The 15,026-nt window shown below is 38.8% G+C and overlaps 2 protein-coding genes across 3 annotated transcripts; one reads left to right on the plus strand and one right to left on the minus strand.

The window, feature by feature from the left end:
- Positions 1-320: 320 nt before the first annotated feature.
- LOC114716725 (mitogen-activated protein kinase kinase kinase 5) lies at positions 321-6,433 on the minus strand. 2 transcript variants are annotated; one of them, XM_028901771.1, is made up of 12 exons: positions 5,700-6,430; positions 5,126-5,256; positions 4,506-5,046; positions 4,311-4,398; positions 3,840-3,902; positions 3,562-3,725; positions 3,129-3,204; positions 2,364-2,423; positions 2,157-2,282; positions 1,304-1,513; positions 1,011-1,111; positions 321-926 (listed from the first exon to the last, which is right to left on the minus strand). In XM_028901771.1, exons 1-12 carry the CDS (start codon positions 6,167-6,169, stop codon positions 743-745), a joined length of 2,214 nt encoding a protein of 737 aa, XP_028757604.1. In that variant the 5' UTR covers positions 6,170-6,430; the 3' UTR covers positions 321-742. The 2 variants fall into 2 exon arrangements, with proteins under 2 accessions (XP_028757604.1, XP_028757605.1); XM_028901772.1 differs by having other exon boundaries at positions 766-852; positions 5,700-6,433.
- A 4,501-nt stretch (positions 6,434-10,934) lies between these two features.
- LOC114716724 (probable disease resistance protein At4g33300) lies at positions 10,935-14,514 on the plus strand. The gene is made up of 5 exons (XM_028901770.1): positions 10,935-11,828; positions 12,228-12,622; positions 12,700-13,055; positions 13,141-13,346; positions 13,445-14,514. The coding sequence occupies exons 1-5, from the start codon at positions 11,141-11,143 to the stop codon at positions 14,272-14,274; spliced, it is 2,475 nt and encodes an 824-aa protein (XP_028757603.1). The 5' UTR covers positions 10,935-11,140; the 3' UTR covers positions 14,275-14,514.
- Positions 14,515-15,026: the final 512 nt, after the last annotated feature.

A 15,026-nucleotide genomic window follows, 5' to 3' on the forward strand; every position in this document is an offset into this window, starting at 1 on the left:
ACTTAAAGAATATACAAAAATAAGGCCCGTAATAGATTTTCTAGGAACGATTATGATATTGTTCGCAGAAAAATTACTATATTCAAAACTGGAGCCTTTGTCATTTGGTCTTTGCTTTCTATAGAGTAGCGATTTCAAAAATCAGCCTTAGAATTAAAAATTTTATTAAAGTTATGAAATATGAACACACTTATCTGATCTTATTATTTAAAATAAATTCGATCCCTTTCACCGACTCAACTGATGTTACGTGCGCACACATAAAATGACGGAAAGGTAAAGTATAAGAGCATGTAGTGATATAAGTGCAATTCGGAGTATTACGTAGAATGGCTGATAACCTTCGTGTTAAATGCAATTTATACAGAGTTTCAATAGACTACAGTTACTGGGGGAAAATATATTACAGTTACATATACTACGAAGATACAAGTAAAAACGAACGCAAGTATAGGTAATGATGTTAAGTTGGCAGGAAACTAGAAGAAATAAAATAATAATTTAGCCTAAAAATAATTAATAATTACACGTCAAATTGTCGTCAGAGCTGGTATAACTAACGGCGCCTCACTATGTACAAATTTTTTTATTGGCACAAGTAAATGTGAATTTTTCGCTTTCCATTGCCCCTTGAGATTGATATATTTGCAGCTATGAACGGGCGGCTTGCAAATCCCAGCCTCCAGTGAAGGTAAATAAGCTTCCGAAGACACTTGGGAATCAGCAAGGAAGAATCTCCCCTTCAAAGGTGCGTTATGAATCTCATTACAGGAAGGGACGTGTTGCTGGCTTTTGAAGCAGACACGTAATTGAGGGCAGCCGGTTTCAAGGGCGACTGAGGAATTTTAACTTCTGGCAGAGAGTAAGGAGGGTGATGAGATGTAGAATATTTAGAATCCTCAGCAGTATATTGTTGGGAAGAATCACTGTCAAAATCAGAACAGGAAGAGAATGAACCCCAATCAAGCACCTCGAACCATATGATCGATAATAGAGACAAAATATTTTACCCGATTAACTTCTGGATTTTGTTCAAGAAGCGTGCGCCGATGGAGGCCCGAATTACATCACGTTTATGTGCAGTAGGGTCTTTGGGACTGCGTGAATTATCCTACAAAGAACAAACAATTTGACGACATGTCAGCTAGTCATGTCTTCCGCCGGGAGGAACCGCACATGCCACATCTTTTTCTTCCTCTTTTTTGTGTTCATCCCAAGAAAGCGTGGGATATAATTCATTATGACCACCATGAGCCTTATCCATGGTCCACTATGAAGTAATGCGAGTATAATTAGCACTTACTTCAGGGTCTTCTCTGGGATATAATTGTGGGCGAGCTAGAGCATCTTGGTCATGCAAATTTTGTACAAAAGCGTGCTCAAGAAGCTTTGCTGCACATGGTCGATTTGCTGGATCCCTTTCAAAACATTTCTGAAGAAAATCCTTTCCTGCTGAAGATAATGTTTCTGGTATCGGTGGTGAATTGTGCAGCACCTTGAACATGGCTTGAGGCTGACGTACATAACACAGCTAGGTTATTAAATCAACAGGTAAACAAGATGCAAATAAATAGACTACTAGAATCCGAATATCAAAAGGGCATTCAAATTGCTTCTAAGTCTGTAAGTCATAAGAGGATGCCAAATCTACTAAATGGTTTGAACAAAGAACGACCGCTCAACGGGACACTTTACCTTTTATGATAATAGAATAAATTCAATTGACCTAGAAGGTGCAGATCATTGAGAGAGAATAAAAATCACTGCTCAGCAAGAATTGTTTTTGACCTATGATTCTAGTCAGCTTAATGCAACTTTAATTCCACAAGCAAGCAAAAATTAAATATATAGCATAAATATTGCCCTCTTTAGTCTTTAGTCGACAAGAATAATTGCTTCAAGCTATACCAATATGAGTTCAAAAGGATGACTGACTCGCACATGATACTTGTTTCACATATTTGCCCAACAAGGGAAGGGCAGTACTGATAGTAAAAGTCACCAAAAAAATCCTCCTTGTAATAAATATTACAAACTCTTCCATACGGTTATAGATATGATCAAATTTATCACTATTCTAGTAAACCTACAAAACAAATATACACTAGACTTTATTACAGGTGAATTGAACAAGAATTAGGTGCTAAGGTACTCACCCCTTCAAAGTCACTCCAGGGAGGTTTTCCTGTCAGCATCTCTATGATAGTGCAACCTAAGCTCCAGATATCAACAGCATAGACAAGATCAGGATTGTCATCTTTCTTCATGGCAGCCCTCATGACCTTTGACGGACAAACCAGGGTAGGTAAGGACATGCCTCAACCATTTAAAACGAAATCTAGATGATACAAGCAATCAAATACCTCAGGAGCCATCCAGTATGGACTGCCCTTTAAAGAAAGGTCATATGATTTCCCTGTTAGCTGGAAAGAGCAAATTAATCAGATATAAAGACAGCGGGAAAGACACAAAAAGAAAAAAAGAGGATGCTGCTTCAATAAGAATCTAATATAAACAGTTAATAAAGAAAAATCAACACCTGCAGGTTAAAAGATTATTTCTAGATTGTCAGACCATCTATCAAAGGAAAGTTTTATCGCTAAGATCAGCAATACTACATGGTAGTGAGTGTTTGGCTTTAAAGGGATAACATGAACATAAAGTGGCAGTAGCTGAGATGAAAATGCTGAGATGGATATGTGGTCATATAAGAAGAGATAGGATTTGAAATGAACATATACGCAAAAAAGTTGGGGTGGCTGCTATTGATGAAAAAATGGTATAAGACCGTTTGAGATGGTTTGGTCCTGTGCACAGAAAGCCTTTGGATGTGTTGGTGAAAAGAGTTGATAAAACAGTATGGAGTCCTCCAAAAATAAGTAGAGGAAGGTCAAAGAGAACACTTAATGAAATTATTGAACAAGATCTTTTAATTAATAATATATCCAAAGATTTGGCTTTGGATAGAACTTAATGGCATCATACAATCCATGTAGCTGACCCTCCTAGTGGAATAAGGCTTTGTCGTCGTTGTTGTTGTTGACAAACCATCTATCTGCCCATCTAACAACTGCATGTGTGCACGTGAGCACATTGTTAAAATGAGTTCAGAAGTCTAGAACACTCACAACTTTTGCCATGCCAAAATCAGCAAGCTTGACAGTGCCTGATGCATCAACAAGTAAGTTTGCTCCTTTGATGTCCCTAAGGAGAAAAACCATACATTCTATTAACATCAGCAAAATACAGAAAAGCCAAATAAACTCTTATTGTTGAGAAATCCAAACAGAAGAGTGCCCTTTTCCAGGAAACTGGCCACACTAAACAAGAGAACGAATTCCACATAGTGTGTGTGTGATAGATTCTTAAAGAGTTAGATTTTTTTATGGAAGTGTATAATCATTCCACAAACACATGATATAGTTCAGAGTTAGATTTTACTGTTTCCCCCAGAATTAGCGAGTTCCTTGTGTCAAATAATAGATCTCAGGAACAAATTGGTGACCATTTACAGAGTTTAAATCAAGTATGCTAATTCCTTCCATCAAGCATTACAGTCACCTGTGGATAGTTTTGGTGCTATGCAAGTATGCCAGCCCTGAGAGAATATGCCGTGTGAAATTGCGAACTACAGACTCTGTCATCGCTTCACCATTCGCCCGAACAAATTTATCAACCGACCCTGGATGAACATACTCCATATATATGCACAAGTGATCACCAACCTGTAAACAAAAAGTTATTAAAAAAATTACATCTAATTCCAATCGCAAAGGCCCTCAAGCTTTAATAAGGCTATATTAGTATATGTGAAAAAAAAAATCCAATCAATAACCCACTATTTCACTGCCATAATACTGCACAATATTTGGATGGTGTAGTTGACGAAGAATCTTGACTTCCTGAAACAAAAAGAAATAAACCGGCGGCTTAAATACCTTCCTGTGGGGAAGTGCTAAAGATTTTATGGCACAGAGAAGCAAAAAATTAAAAGAATTCAAACTTCCACATAAACTCTATCAACAGCGCAATTGATTGCAATTATTTAGCTCCTACACTACTTAGAAAACAAATTCTGGGCTAAAGCTAAATAAATTAAATATCAACACAAAGTAATATAGGTCTGTGTTTCAGATGAGGAGGAGTTTAGTAACACTTAAGCTCTGGGAATAGTTGATATTCAATATGATTGTTGATTTCAATAGATGTCGATTGGCAGCCAGAACAACTAAAGTTGTGTCATAATTATTTTCTCCGGTAAGAGGAGTCATGTTTCTGTACAAAGTAAATTAGAAGATGTGGAGAATAACCTGCTCTAGTTGCTTTATACAGTTGGCAGAGTTAGGGTCATCTGGAATGAGATCCACCTCCTTCATTGCACATGAAGCACCGGTCTCTCTTTTAGGTGAATGAGAAAACACATGAGTAAACAAAAATTTAATCTAAAGCAAATGAGAACCAATTAGTAGACAATAGCAAACATGATAATCGAACAAATCACATACAGGTTTGTTGCATGATAAACACTCCCAAAAGTGCCCCGTCCAATAAGTTTTACTTTCTGCCATTGACCTTTCACCAAAAATTGGCTTTCAAATGAGTGATGCGTGGCACTTGATTGACACTGCACAGATGATTGTGCCGGTGGTGAGGATCCCGGAGGAAGAGGGAGAGGCAATGGGTGTGCGTCAACATGGTTATTTTCTAGCCACGCCCTGGAATGAAATCTATGCTGAGGTCCATCTTGGATTTTGAGATTGAGGAAAGGGCTATGGCGCCCTGGGCTACGGAGAGAAGAGTGATCTGGACTTTGAACATTCAAGTGTGGTGACACTTTTGAAGGATGGCCAACAGCGTTGTCATGAAATTCTTGAGTACTAAAGAAATGATCAGTGAAATCAACATTGCTTGATCTCCGTGGACTAGCAACAGGACTGGAAAAAACACTTGTTGGGGCACTCTTTGCGGCCACACACAATCTTGAGTCATATATACTTTCAGAGTCAGTATCATGAGAGATTGCTCTATCTCGACACGAACTATGACCTGCGTTAGCAGCAACATGAGAAGGAAAATGATCTTCCATGTTCAACAATTTGAAATGCAACAGGAGTGGAGAAAGTACCTGTCAAAAAAGGTGCAACTGGGATGTTTACTCTTAAATTAAACTTTGCGTTTGCAGTGGTTGGATCACAAGGTCTATCCATAGTGCTCCAACGCTTCATGTTTTTGAATGCATCGTGATCCACCGTCTTCCTGGTGATTTTGAATTGAAAGGAAAGAAAATGTACCGCAAAGAATCAGCATGTTGACTAATTAATGCATCAATCCATGCAGAACTAGAAGTTAATCCCATTGATCGCGAATGATAAGAAGTAGAACATTGTACAGATGGTACACAGTAATATTATCTTCGCTTAAAATTAAACCAAGTAAATGTTGAAAAATTTAGTTTCATAAAATAAGTGGCTCAGAAATTTGATCAGAGTAACCAGACAAAGCCAATCTGTTTACTTTCAAGTTTCAGATATCCGTGTCTACTTCCTAGTTCGTACGCAAATTTCACCTTCTTCGCGCATAACTCACTCGAGGTATAGAAGAAGAATTAGATGATCGTCCAGGAGAACTCTACGCATTGAAGAAGAATTAATGATCATCTAGGAGAGCCGTGCAAGATAATAACTATGAGTGATTGTTACCTCCCGAAAGCAAATCCCGAATGGTCTACGGAAGGAGACCCAAGGTGGAGCTGTCCGGGATTAGGACCGGCAGACTCCGGTCGGCGAGTCAACGGTGATTCGGGAAGCGGCAGGGGTTGAGGCACAGCGGAGGAGGACCAGTGTTCACAACCACCCGACGAGCGAGACTTGCGGGAGGAAGGAGGGGAAGCCATGAGCGAAGAATCGTCGGTGAGGTGCAAGCCAACATCATGGTCGGTGAGGTGGCGAAGCCTCCTGGCTCGAGTAAGGCGGCGGTGGTGGGGAGTTGATTGCTCCGTGCTTTGAACGAGACTAGCGGCATTGGCAGCGGCATCGACGTCAGTCTGTTTAAGGGCTAAAGGAGAAATAGATGAAGACGGGGAGGGTATAGGAGAGGGAGAAGATGATGATTTGCGAGACAAAGGCATTTGATGAAGTTGGGAACTGGCATGAATGGTGGAAGTCGTCATAGAAAAGCGGAAGCAAAAGCAAGAGATTGCCAGGTCGAGGCCATGGCAGGGAGAGGCAGGACCGGAAGGGAAACACCTCAGCTATTTCTTGGCCAACTGGTAAGCGTCTATAATTTCCAATTCAACATGGCCGTGTCTTGAATAATTGAATATTTTATAGTCAACAGTAATGACTTTTGAGGGGTTTTGCTTGAGGAGCCGAGTCTTGACAATCGCATCTCAAAGCCTAACTCCACACCTTATCTCATCAGCGAGGGGTTTCCTTGGACGGCTTGGAGTCAGAAACACGACCCGGCGTTTCACATTAATGTCAATATAAATAATACGTGACCCACGGAGGTAGGAGGAGGAGGAAGAGGAAGGCCCCGGGGCCACCAACTTGAAACGAAGACCCTTGCTGCGTGATTATTACATGAATCAGTACTAATTAAGTGATTATTACAGAAGGATAGAGAGAGAATATGTCACCGGGTTGACAAAGGAGGTCATTAGTAGGTTGACCCTGCTGCTTCTTTAGACTCAGGTTCTACAAATATAACACAGTGAGTTGGTGACGCCGCGAGGGGGAACGCGGGGCGGGAGGAAGTTAACGGCCGCATCTCTCGGGTTATGCCGCCTATCACTAATCTAAATCTTTAATTATCTTTTTTTAATACCTTTCATCTTTCTCATACTTAATTATTATCAGAAGAGTATTAATAATTTTAAAAAATCATATAAAAAATAAAATCTACATCTAGAATCAAGACGAATTTCACAGGTCATGTGTTGAAGAGGGACGAGGACTCAAGGAGTGACATTTTTTTGGCCATAGAAATCTTTTATCATATTGTGTGTGCTTTCCGTCAAACCTCCCCCCAAAAAAAAGGGTCTGCTGAGAATTTTGCTGGAATACATCTCACAGTAAGTGCCATATTATGCTTGAAATATAATTGTTTTTAATATGATACACACGAGCAAGAAAAAAAAATTACCTTTATCTTTCATTAAAAATTGTGTATTTATCTTTTTTTTAAAAGTAAATCCCTTACATAGATGTTTGGGATTGGATGGATTATTAAATTGAAAATTTATCTGTGCATTAACCCAAAAAAAAAAAAGGGAAGGAAAATCAAACTTTCGTCAAGGAAAGAGTGATGTTTCTAAAAACGACACTGTCGAAAATGTGTGTGCGCGCGTCAGTGTGTGTGTAGGTGGCAACAAGTCGAAATAGCAAGTTTCCTTGCCCATAAATGTTTGAGGCCAACGGGCCTAGCTCAGCGAACACTGGGCCCGCTAATTATTAAGGAGACTAAGACTAGCGTTGGAGCCCAGCGTCACCCTCACAACAAAGCGAGCTAATTACCATCCCCAACACTAATGCGTTTTTTTTTATCACTCAGAGTATCCTCAGATTACTTTGAGGTTGAGACTAATCTTTATCAAATTAGGAGTGCTAAAGTTAAAACTCTTCTAACAAATTTTTTTTTCAAGATTCAAACTTGTATTTTCTTCCTTATAAAAATGACACCGCTTATCAGTTCAATAAATAGTTTGTTAGTAATACTGTGCTTTGTAATTCTACTTAAAATCTCTACTACCATCTCACTCGTACTTTATTTGGCCCTTGAGTTGATTCTACTCAATAGTGACGGAGAAAGAGTCTTTAGGGTTGCCGGAAAAGCATTGGCTAGAGTTAGACGGCAATCATATACGGTAAATTAAGATTTATTTTTTTAATACCTGGGGGAGTGATGCTGTGAAAGTTAACAAGTGAAAAAACGACAGCGGCCTAAAATGATGGAAAGGGGAAAGTGGAGTCAAATACGTGCCAGCTTCGTTTAATGAAACAAAAGGCACACTCAGGCTCGGGGCCTTGTCCCTTTCGATTATGATTTACGTTATCAGCTTTGCTTGTGCTGTGAAATGTGAATTCCTAATTTTTGATGCGCAGACCATGACTGGTTTAGGTCAAGAGCAGTGCATGTGCGAATGTGCATCGCATCTGTCTGCCACCAACACCGCCCCTCATTTCTAACTAAGTGGGACCATCGTCATCTTGTCATTCTCATTCGTCTCCATCATAATAATAATAATATTATTATTATTATTTTTCTTTTCGTATTATTCCATGGCTGGCGGGGTAAACTGGTCATTCCAAGAGTCAACACCCTCGGCCTTGACCTCGCCCAAGCTCCCAAGATAACGTAGATATACAGTGATGCTCCTACCATTATTTTCTCCCATTTTTTATGCTTCAATGTTTAATGTTTAATGTCTTGCCTGCTCCTTTAGTCACTCAATCATATTTATCCGCTGCTCCGACTCAAGTCACTGGGTGAGAGGCCTCAACCCTACCGTAAACAATTGGTTCCATCCGTACCTCTGGAATTACTAATCAGCATAATCATCCTGGGGATTTCTTCGAATTAAATAACAAATCGCCGGATAAAATCCCAATTTAATAATTCAATCTCTGCGAACTTTAACTCCTTTCTGATGTATTTTTAGATGGTCAGCTCTGCTCCTCCCCTTGTTCTGTTATGCAGCCCTTCGCTGGTATGTTTCTTGTCTGTTGTTTGGAATAAAGGCTTTTTACCGCCCAAGTGGGTTTTCACCTGCTACAATTGGGCGTGCGCCCTCAAATTGGTGAAAAATCGTAATCCCATTAGCGACTTATCCGCCACAACTATGCGTCGCCGTACGAATTTCTAATTATAATCATTAGTTTCAACGTTAATGGTTTGACACCAACAGATTAACAAACAGGATATTGAGACGTAAAATTTTAAAAAACTTAAAATTTATAATGATGAGTCTGTTCATAAAATTAATTAATAAATAATTATTTTTTCTGGAAATCAAAGCCAAACAAAATTCTTAGTGCCCATTTAGATTAGCGGTGAACAACTGTGATTTTAGATAATCGTAAATTTTATAAGTGATACTAGTTAATCGTTATTTCTGTTTGGATTTTTTTTTATAAGTGATTTTAAGAATTGTGATTATGTTTGGTTTTTGTTTATTAAAATCACTTATGGGTGTATAATTACTAAAAAAGACATGAAGTTAATAAAGTTGTTTACGTTTTCATAATTATTATATTTAATAATAAATTTTATTAAATATAGTTTAATAAATGACATGAATATTTAAATATTATTTTTCTTTTAAAATTATTATTTAAAATCACGTACAAAATTTATGTGTAGTGCAAATATTAAATAAAAGACCCCATATAAATAAGAGATGAATGAAAATATAAAAAAAAAAAATTGATTAGCAATTTTAGTAACATCAATAAGGATATTGAATGTTCAGTCAAAATTATAACTAAGAAATAAATTTGAACAACAAAACTAATTAATAAAAATGACAGTTAATTATTTTCCCTGTATTGCAGAATTTGATCTCAAATTGAGTCTCGAAGTCAATCCATTTCTGATGAGGAAACTACGTTGGCACTTAGTGATGGATATGAAACAACATGATCATCATAATTACCTTTGAGAATATTTTCATTTTCATACTGACTAAATTTAAAATCAGTCTCAGTATGCCTTCTAATAAAATTGTGGATAGCCATGGTTGCAATGACTATTTGAACTTATGTTAGAAAAACAGTTTCATATTGTATTTAAAAAAAATTAAAATAATTACCATTAGAATGAGGGGTAGATTAGAGAAAATTTAGTTACTGAAGATTCATCGGGGTTTTTCAAACGCATAAGCTACTTCTTGTTACTTATCCTAAAAGTGTGGTGGAAAGTTAAAATCACGATTCATCAAAATTTTATAAAAATTATCCAAACACCTTAAACATGTTTCATAAACACTTATTTAAATTTAAACGGACTTATTTGAGATCCTACCGTTTAACCAAACAGACTCTTAGAGTATTCACGTTTCCCGTTTAAAGATTGTTGGCTGTAATTTTTTTTTAGTCACACTCCCAGGTCCGGGAGAAAGCTTCAGGACTTAGGAGTTGAAGGTAACAAAACATCCTCAGCCGCAGTACACGAGCGAGCCTATCTACAAGACAAAACATATTAGCCGCGGTAAAATTGCATCCTCTATAGTATCATCATCTTCATTTGGATTTAATACAAATTAATTGAATTGACGTTGCTTTCTTTCTTCTCGAAAAAAAATATGCGTAAAGACCAAATTCATAAATTTTTTATTATTTGTAATCATCAATAATAAATACTATTATTTTACTTGTAAATTTATATATGTTGTTTGAGTATTAAATGACGATAAATATTTTATACTTATCAATTTGTGTTGCGTGGACAGTCAATACCCATAATTCGATATTTTACTACTATAATTTTCTCTCTCAAAATAAACTCATTAATTATACATGTTAAGAAAGTTCTCAATAATGAGTAATTTCAATACATATAATTAAAAATGACAGTTCAAAAAAATCAACTTCTATTTATTATAAATAGCTAAATTCTCAAACTAGTTATCTACTTGATATTCATTTATTTAGATTTTATTGAGGAATGTGAAAACAATTACTACAAAATAAATATTAAAGTAATTAATTTTTTTAAGAGCTAATCGTAATTTTTACTGAGAAAAATTATGCTATTTACGATTCTTTACGCAACATCTTCGATTTATATTCCCCACAACCGAACAGCGTAACGAGTTATTTCACTTATTTGCCATCTTTCATGCCTAACAAAGTCCACTGTTTACATCGGTAAACCAGGTAGATTTTTCCAAAAATATTCTTCAAAGAAATTTCACGAAACCATGCAAAAAATTTTCATCATTTTTTTTTAAAACAACGTACTCGATCAATCCACTGAGAAGAATTAAAGTAAAACAGGGAAGTGTTGCAGTTTCGAGCGAAGCAGATGGTTCAGATTAGAATATTAGATAGCAACAGGATTGGCATAAAAGGAGAAGAGAGGTGATAACCGGAGGGGGTTTGGGACAGAAGAAGGCAAGAAGTCGGAGTGGCGTTGGAAGAGAATGGCAGTGACGGACTTCTTCGCGGGCGAAATCGCCACAGAACTCATGAAACTGCTCATAGACATATCTCGCAAGTCACTTCTCTGCAAATCAAGTGCCGACCAGCTCCACACCAACATCAAGCAACTGCTCCCCATCATCGAAGAAATCAAATACTCCGGCGTTGAGCTCTCCGCCGTCCGCCAATCCCAGCTCGATCGCATCTCCGAGATGCTCCGTTCTGGCGTCGAGCTTTCCCACAAGGTTCTCTCCTCCAGCCGCTGGAACGTCTACAAGAACTTGCAGCTCGCTAAGAAGATGGAGAAGCTCGAGAAGAACGTCTCCAGGTTCCTTAAAGGTCCCATGCAGGCTCATATCTTGGCCGATGTCCACCACACCCGCTTCGAGATGGCCGAGCGCTTCGATAGGTTGGACGCGTCCAACCGCCGGCTGGAGCAGTACTTCGGAGCGATCAAGATTGGAGTTGGGGGTGGAGGGTGGATGGAGCAGGCGGTCAGGAGCATGGAAGAGGATGAGATACTGGATGGTAATTCTGGGAGCTTTAGAATTGGTTTGGACTTGGGGAAGAAGAAGGTCAAGGAATTGGTTGTTGGAAGACAGGATTTGCCCGTTGTAGGAATTTGGGGCATTGGAGGATCAGGCAAGACTACTCTGGCGAGGGAGATCTGCAGAGATGACCATGTTCGATGTAAGCACCAGTTCCTTCTAACTCCCATGACCCGTTCTTTCTATGCTCTCCTCGCATATCAATTCTGTTTACGTTATGTGTTTGAAGTCTCCGTGTCATCGGAGTCACTCTCGTACTCTACTTTCGGGCAGCCAAAAGAAGATAACAGCTTGTTTTGGTCTTAAATTTACCTTATCTTCTTTTAACAAGGACACAAGGTGGGAATTTGATCATATTTACCCTGCGAGGTCTGAGGGTGGTGTCATATATTATAGTTTGGTATTGAATGGTATCTCTTCGTCGTTTGTTCATGCTATGAAATTTATAATGTTAGATCTAAATCATCATTGGCTTGTTGCTTTTGAAATGATCTGTTATGGAAGCGGCCATAATCGCTTAACTGTCACTTTTTTCCCCCAGGTCATTTCAAGGAGAGAATCTTGTTCCTGACAGTGTCACAGTCTCCAAACGTGGAGCAGCTGAGAGCCAAAATATGGGGATTTGTTATGGGCAATGAACGGTTGAATCCTAATTACGTGATTCCACAGTGGAAGCCACAATTTGAATGCAGAACCGAAACACGAAATCTGATAGTTCTGGATGATGTGTGGTCGCTCTCTGTTTTAGACCAGCTTGTCTGTAGAATACCTGGTTGCAAATCCCTAGTAGTCTCAAGATTCAACTTCCCGACAATTTTTTCTGCGAGCTACAAAGTTGAACTATTGAGCGAAGAGGATGCCCTGTCTCTGTTCTGTCACCATGCCTTTGGACAGAAGTCTATCCCTTTTGCTGCAAATGGGAATTTGGTCAAGCAGGTATTGATGAACTCTATCTTTTTACATGGAATGATCTTTAAAATATTTTGTTACTTATCTTCTGTTCTTGAATCCAGCTAGTGACCGAGTGTGGAAGACTTCCATTAGCCCTTAAAGTCATTGGATCTTCCTTGCGAGATCAGTCTGAGATGTTTTGGGCAGGCGTGAAAAACAGGCTATCCCAAGGCCAAAGCATAGGAGAATCATATGAAATCAATCTGATTGAAAGAATGGCCATCAGCGTCAATTATCTACCGGCGAAAATAAAAGAATGCTTCCTGGACCTGTGTTCTTTTCCAGAAGACAAGAAGATTCCTCTAGAAGTACTCATCAATATGTGGGTTGAAATCCACGATATTGATGAGACCGAAGCTTTTGCCATTGTCGTTGAGCTCTCAAACAAGAATCTTCTCACCTTGGTGCAAGAGGCACGGTAAATAAGTGAAACCCATTTTAATTATGTTGGTTTCATCATCTGCTTTATTGTAACAACTTTTTTTGATATTTCAATGTATCAGTGCCGGAGGCATGTATAGCAGTTGCTTTGAGATCTTTGTCACTCAACACGATGTATTGAGAGACGTAGCTCTTAATTTGAGCATTCGTGAGAGCGTTAATGAGCGCCGGCGCTTAGTCATGCCAAAAAGAGAGAACAGAGTCCCTAAAGAATGGTCCAGATATAAAGATCGACCATTTGAGGCTCAGATTGTTTCAATGCACACTGGTATCTTTTTTCTCCATCCATCTATCATTCCCACTCCCAAATAGGAAAAAAATCAACAAAAACTCTGATTGTATTTGCAATGGATTTCACTATTGCAGGTGAAATGAAAGAAGCGGATTGGTTAAGAATGGAATTTCCCAAGGCCGAAGTGCTGATCATCAACTTCTCCGCGAGTGAATTCTTCTTACCTCCCTTCATTGATAGAATGCCAAATTTGAGGGCATTGATATTGATAAATTATAGCGCTTCATACGCTTCCATTCACAATATTCACGTTTTTGAGAATCTGGCTTCCTTAAGGAGCCTCTGGCTTGAAAAAGTTACAATCCCTCAATTTTCAGACCTTCCCTTGACAAGCTTGCGCAAATTGTTTGTAGTCCTCTGCAAGATAAATGACAATGTGGATGGTGGAATGACAGATTTGTCTGAGGTCTTCCCGAACCTCTCAGAGCTCACACTTGATCACTGTGATAATTTAACAGAGCTTTCCCCAAGCATTTGCAGGATGGGATTACTTCAGAATCTAAGTATCACCAACTGCCACAACTTAGTCCAACTACCTGATGAGCTAGGAAAGCTACGATCACTGGAGATCCTGCGGTTATATGCTTGTCCGGCTCTGGAAGCAGTTCCTCCCAGCATCGGCGAGCTTAGAAGGCTCAAGTACATAGACATATCTCAGTGTGTCAATCTTGGACGGATTCCAGTAGAGATAGGAAAACTAGTAAATTTGGAGAAGATAGACATGAGGGAGTGCTCTTCAATTAGGGATTTACCAAAGTCTGCAACTTCATTGAAATCACTGCGGCTTGTGATTTGTGATGAGGAGGTGTCGGGGATGTGGAGAGATGTGGAGAAGGCTAAGCCAGATGTCTGTGTTCAAGTATCAGAACAGTGTTATGACCTGGATTGGCTTAATGAAAAATGAAGTCCTCTGTTTGTTTCATGTTCAAGCCATGATATGGCTAGTTCCTTGTATATGTTTGTCATTTGTCTATAGCCGAGTTTTGAAATGGCAAATTGACTTCGCCCAGAAATTTACCACCTTTGTCCCAGCAATAGCCAGCTGTGTTAAGTCTGCATCAGTATTCACTCTTCTTTCTTTTAAATGCCATGTTCTGCAGAATCATTTAGTAATTCAAGCACCCAGATTGAGCCCCATCCGGCTCAACTTCGAGTGCAGCAGAACCTGTCAAAAGTTGTTAGAATAGTAAAAGACGCAACAACCTCCTTTACCAAAATGCCGACTGTTGATAATGGTTTTTTTTAATTGCGTCGTTAATTCTGTGAAGATAATGCTACTTAACTAATCATCAACATTATGGCAGAAATAAAACATAACAAGTAATAAATTTTTTTTCAAAAGAAAAAAGGCAAGGCGGCTCTATTCTGCCAAAATTCCAAGGGTTAGGACGGAAAATTTGGAATCTCTTGGCCGTGATGACTCATAAGCGACCAATTACGTGCCTCCACTAGCAGGGCCTGTCTGGTTCCTCTTTTCGTCGAAAGAAAACGCGTAAGAGGAGAGAAGCTGAGGAAAGCGAAAGCGACGAAGGGGCCACTCTGGAGAGTCTTGGGGCTCTCGGAATTACCGAGAAGCTTCCTCAGTCGCCCATGTGGCCTTTTGGTCAATGCCTTCTATTTATTATCATCCTCTCTACTTTTGGAGTACAGTGTGCT

Source organism: Neltuma alba, unplaced genomic scaffold (assembly GCF_004799145.2).
Source record: "Neltuma alba isolate B1F8T4 unplaced genomic scaffold, ASM479914v2 tig00011687_pilon, whole genome shotgun sequence".
Taxonomy (NCBI): Eukaryota; Viridiplantae; Streptophyta; class Magnoliopsida; order Fabales; family Fabaceae; genus Neltuma; species Neltuma alba.